General features: G+C 37.6%; 1 protein-coding gene across 1 annotated transcript; it reads left to right on the top strand.

Moving 5' to 3' along the window:
* Positions 1–533: 533 nt before the first annotated feature.
* Positions 534–3,864, top strand: LOC120413311 (phenoloxidase-activating factor 3-like). Its single transcript, XM_039574077.2, has 3 exons — positions 534–703; positions 2,375–2,995; positions 3,050–3,864. The coding sequence occupies exons 1-3, from the start codon at positions 631–633 to the stop codon at positions 3,376–3,378; spliced, it is 1,023 nt and encodes a 340-aa protein (XP_039430011.2). The 5' UTR covers positions 534–630; the 3' UTR covers positions 3,379–3,864.
* Positions 3,865–4,453: the final 589 nt, after the last annotated feature.

Raw genomic sequence — 4,453 nt, 5'->3', positions numbered from 1 at the left:
TAAAAAACTATTTGACCCTTGCGAATCCAACCTTTTATTTAAAAACATGATTGATGAAAATAAGCTATTCCAATTCATATATCATAAAATTTGTTCACAAAGTCATATTTCCACAGCCCTACTGCACCTTACGCAAAAAAATCCATCTAGAATTGAAAAAAAACTTTCTCAAAAACGTTAAATGATTAGCGACACGTCCAAAATGAGCGCTCCGTGAGCGAAATATGAGCGCGAGCGCGAGCGTGGAGCAAACGCGAGCTGAAAAAATCGGAGCAAACGTGAGCGCGGGCAAACGTGAGCTAGCTCGCGCATCGCTCCTCCTCACGAATGAGCGAAAAGTGAGCGCTCACGAGCGCGTGAGCGCGTGAGGAACGCAACACTGGGTCAGAGTAACTGCTGTGTAAGTTGGCGGTGAATAGGCCAATATTTAAAAAAAATTGTTTACTGTGTCCGTGCATTATGAATGATTACAGAGAGACTCTTCAATTTGCTCTGATTGGCACTCAGTTTTGCATAGAACGCGCAACGCTTCGGGTCGCAGCCTTTCACATCTGCTCGGTGAAATTTAAAGTTTCAATAAGTGCGAACAACTTGAGAGACAGAGCCGATTTTGGCTTGAAACACTTCGTAATGATGTTATTCCTTGGACTTATAATCATCAGCCTTACCAGTGTGCTCGGTGTAAATAATAGAAACATTCACGGTAAGAGGACAACCCTTTACTTTCATTCTGGTAACATTGAAAATGATCTCTGTTCGGCTCTCAATTACGAGTTGTGCCAAATCTTAAACAAAAAAAATGATAGATTCCCCTTCTCAGCGGAGATAAGGTTTAGGTGTTTGTAACGTCACTTAGATTGATATGTTTCTTGAACATTCATTGAAGTTTTGCTTTTTCTCGTTAGAGTTTTTTTTTCTATTGGCTGAACTAACATTATCATTTTTAATGAATGATAATTAAGAGCGAGTCCACGAACAGGGCATACCCCTTTGTATGGGACGTCGTTTAGACCTCACCAATCTGCCTGAAATTTTCAGGGGTTGTTTGTACATATAAAACTAGCATCTGTCCAAAATATGAGCACTCTAGGTCAACGGGAAGTGGGGCAAATCGGGACACAAAGTTTGAAGGTTCAAAAACGTCAAAAATCTTAAAAAAGCTATAACTTAGGCAAAATTCAATTTAATTTCAAAATTCAAAATGCATCTTAAAGGGCTTCAAAAATGCAACAAAATGCAGGGTAGAGCATCCCAATTGGTTAATTCTAAAGGGAGTTATTGGCATTTTAGTGAAAAAATAGCATAATTTTCAAACTCAAATAAAAAAGTGTTCCATCCAGATATCAACTCGGATCGACCTGCAGCTTGTAGGGGACATCTGGAACTACCATCTGAGACTGAGACCGCTTTGGGTAAGGCAGTTTAACATGTTGAATAGACACTTTTACTTTTAGTGAATTTTTTGGTTGTAAATTTTTGCTCGGGGGACCCTTTAGATCCCATTTTATGATGATAATTTTATCATATTCGTGTTCCTGAGACAATTTTACAATAGAAACATACATAAAAACGTATATTATCATCCATTTTAACCCTTTAAAAAATGAAAGTTGAAAAAAAACTTTGATTCACATTTATTGAAAATCAAGTTCGTTTCCAAGGATACTAGATGACACCAGAAAAAAGCAGCTTCTTAATTTTTTTAATCTTTTATTTTTTAAAGGGTTAAAATGGATGATAATATACGTTTTTATGTATGTTTCTATTGTAAAATTGTCTCAGGAAAACGAATGTGATAAAATTATCACCATAAAATGGGATCTAAGGGGTCCCCCGAGCAAAAATTTACAACCAAAAAATTCACTAAAAGTAAAAGTGTCTATTCAACATGTTAAACTGCCTTACCCAAAGCGGTCTCAGTCTCAGATGGTAGTTCCAGATGTCCCCTACAAGCTGCAGGTCGATCCGAGCTGATATCTGGATGGAACACTTTTTATTTGAGTTTGAAAATTATGCTATTTTTTCACTAAAATGTCAATAACTCCCTTTAGAATTAACCAATTTTGATGCTCTACCCTGCATTTTGTTGCATTTTTAAAGCCCTTTAAGATGCATTTTGAATTTTGAAATTAAATTGAATTTTGCCTAAGTTATAGCCTTTTTAAAATTTTTGACGTTTTTGAACCTTCAAATTTGTGTCCCGATTTGCCCCACTTCCCGTTGACCTAGAGTGCTCATATTTTGGCCAGATGCTAGTTTTATATGTACAAACAACCCCTGAAAATTTCAGGTAGATTGGTGAGGTCGATGCGAGATGGGTATGCTTTGCTCGTGGACTCGCTCTTAATGGTTATTAGACGGACTCTATTTTCAGAGGGTGAATCCTGTCAATTGCCAAATGCAAATCCTGGAGTTTGCCGCAAAATTATGGACTGCCTCCACAGAGATCCCCGGTCGCCCTCGACGCTTTGTAAGTCAAGTGGGCACTTTCGTGTCGTGTGCTGTCCTCCGGATGCCATCGCGCAGGCGAAGAGTATGTGCGAATCGATTCCAATTCACGTCGAGTCAAGGATAAAACCTCATATTGTCGGTAACGCGGAAATTGCAGAAGTCGGAGAGTTTCCCTTCATGGGACTGTTGATGTACAACGATCCAACGATGCGCTGCGGAGCAGTTCTAATTACGAAAAAGCTTTTGCTGACCGCTGCCCATTGCTTCCGGCGAGAAAATGCTACTCAGGTCCGGTTGGGAACCAATGCAGCCACTGATGAAGGTGCTGAACCTTACGGGATAGCAAGCATAGTCACGCATCTGGATTACAAACCGAAGAAAAAACAGCAACTCAGCATAATGGCCGACTTGGCAATTGTTGAACTTGCTGAAGAAGTTGATCCTGACGAACCCTACATTGCTCCACTTTGCCTGTGCAGGACTTTGGAAGACCTACCTCCTAGCAAGAATTTGACCATTGTTGGATGGGGAACAACTGACACATGTATTGTCCACCGTTAAAACCCTTAAAAATATACTTAAAAGTTTTATTTTCCAGCGACAAAATCCACAGCTGATACTCTGATGAAAGGAACGGTACAAACTTCAACGCACAGCAAATGTCAAGAAAGTTATATGAAAATCAAGAAAACCAGAATCACCGGCAGCCACCTGTGTGCCCAGGGAGATGCAGACTCCCGCGGGGTCCACACTGACGCATGCTGGGGAGATTCGGGAGGACCACTGGTGAAGCTCGAAGGCAGCAAGTACGTTCTGGTTGGAATCGTTTCCAGCGGACATCACTGCGGACTGAAAGATTTTCCGGGAGTTTACACCCGCGTGGCGAGCTATCTAGACTGGATTATGAATGAGATTTCTAGAATTTGAGCCAAAACCAGTGATGAGTAGTTTTCAATGACCCAATGATACCCAAATGAATAAATGAAAAAAAAACCGGTGACAATTTAGAACGGCTAGTTTCGAGTAGGAATCTTGCAATAGAGAACGCCAAAGCCGTGCTGTAGAGGAAACAATTTGATTTTTGAGAGTATTTAATACTTTTCATCCCACTTAGCATTTTCTTTTTCGCTGTGACAATATGTTACGGTGATAACGTCTTTTAAATTTACTCTTTTGCCTTAGAAATGAACGAACTAGTATTTTTTTTCTAACTTATCTGAATATTTCGCCAGTGTAACATTTTTTTAAATAAAATTATATCAACAGCTACAAACAATTATCAATCAGACCGTAAAAATAAATAAAGGCAATAAAGTTTTGATATTTTGCAGGAAGATTCCAAGTGATCCAAAGAATTCAACCACATGTTTTAAATTGATGTTTTTTTTGTATTTGCTTGACATTAGATTTTAAAAACAACAAGTTCAAATAGAATGAAAAATTGATTTTTAACAAGTATTTTTAAGTGTAATTGTATTTACTAACCGAAGAAATAAACATATATATTTGATCATGAATATTTGATATTTCTGTATGACAAACTTTGATTAAATAAAAATAAGGCTGTTGCAAATATTTTTGAAATTGTGTGTTGTTTGGGCTCGTTTAAAAATATTTTGATTTTTTATGAAATCCCAATCGCTTTTTTTCATGCAAACGTTAAAACTGTGCCTAATATTTGAAAAAAAAATCTCTTCACACTTTTTTTAAACATGCAGAGCTTATCTCCGCTGTGAAAAGAAGTCAATCATCTGTACTTTTCTTTTTGCGCTTTGAACAAAACATGGGAAAACCCCACGGAAAGCCCACAATCTTGACCACACGCAGAAAAAATGTTTTGTAGAATCAACCTATGTGAGGTTTGTTAAAAAAAATGTTTCTTTTAATAATTATATTTCTTTAACATGCTAAGTGGTATGGCTTAATGGTCTTCATCATTGTTGTATTTTTCGTTTTGTTATTAAATGTTCACATTCATTTATTTACTTCAAATTGTTTTACA

The sequence above is a fragment of the Culex pipiens genome, chromosome 1, assembly GCF_016801865.2.
Source record: "Culex pipiens pallens isolate TS chromosome 1, TS_CPP_V2, whole genome shotgun sequence".
Lineage (NCBI taxonomy): Eukaryota > Metazoa > Arthropoda > Insecta > Diptera > Culicidae > Culex > Culex pipiens.
Note: the sequence above shows the minus strand (reverse complement) of the source record. Positions and strands in the feature narration are given on the sequence as shown.

Bases quoted from the DNA above. Each gene is read 5' to 3' on its own strand.
- LOC120413311 (XM_039574077.2), top strand. From the start codon at position 631: ATGATGTTATTCCTTGGACTTATAATCATCAGCCTTACCAGTGTGCTC. The intron at 704-2,374 runs GTAAGAGGACAA...CTCTATTTTCAG, and splicing joins AAATAATAGAAACATTCACG to AGGGTGAATCCTGTCAATTG. The intron at 2,996-3,049 runs GTATTGTCCACC...TTTATTTTCCAG, and splicing joins ATGGGGAACAACTGACACAT to CGACAAAATCCACAGCTGAT.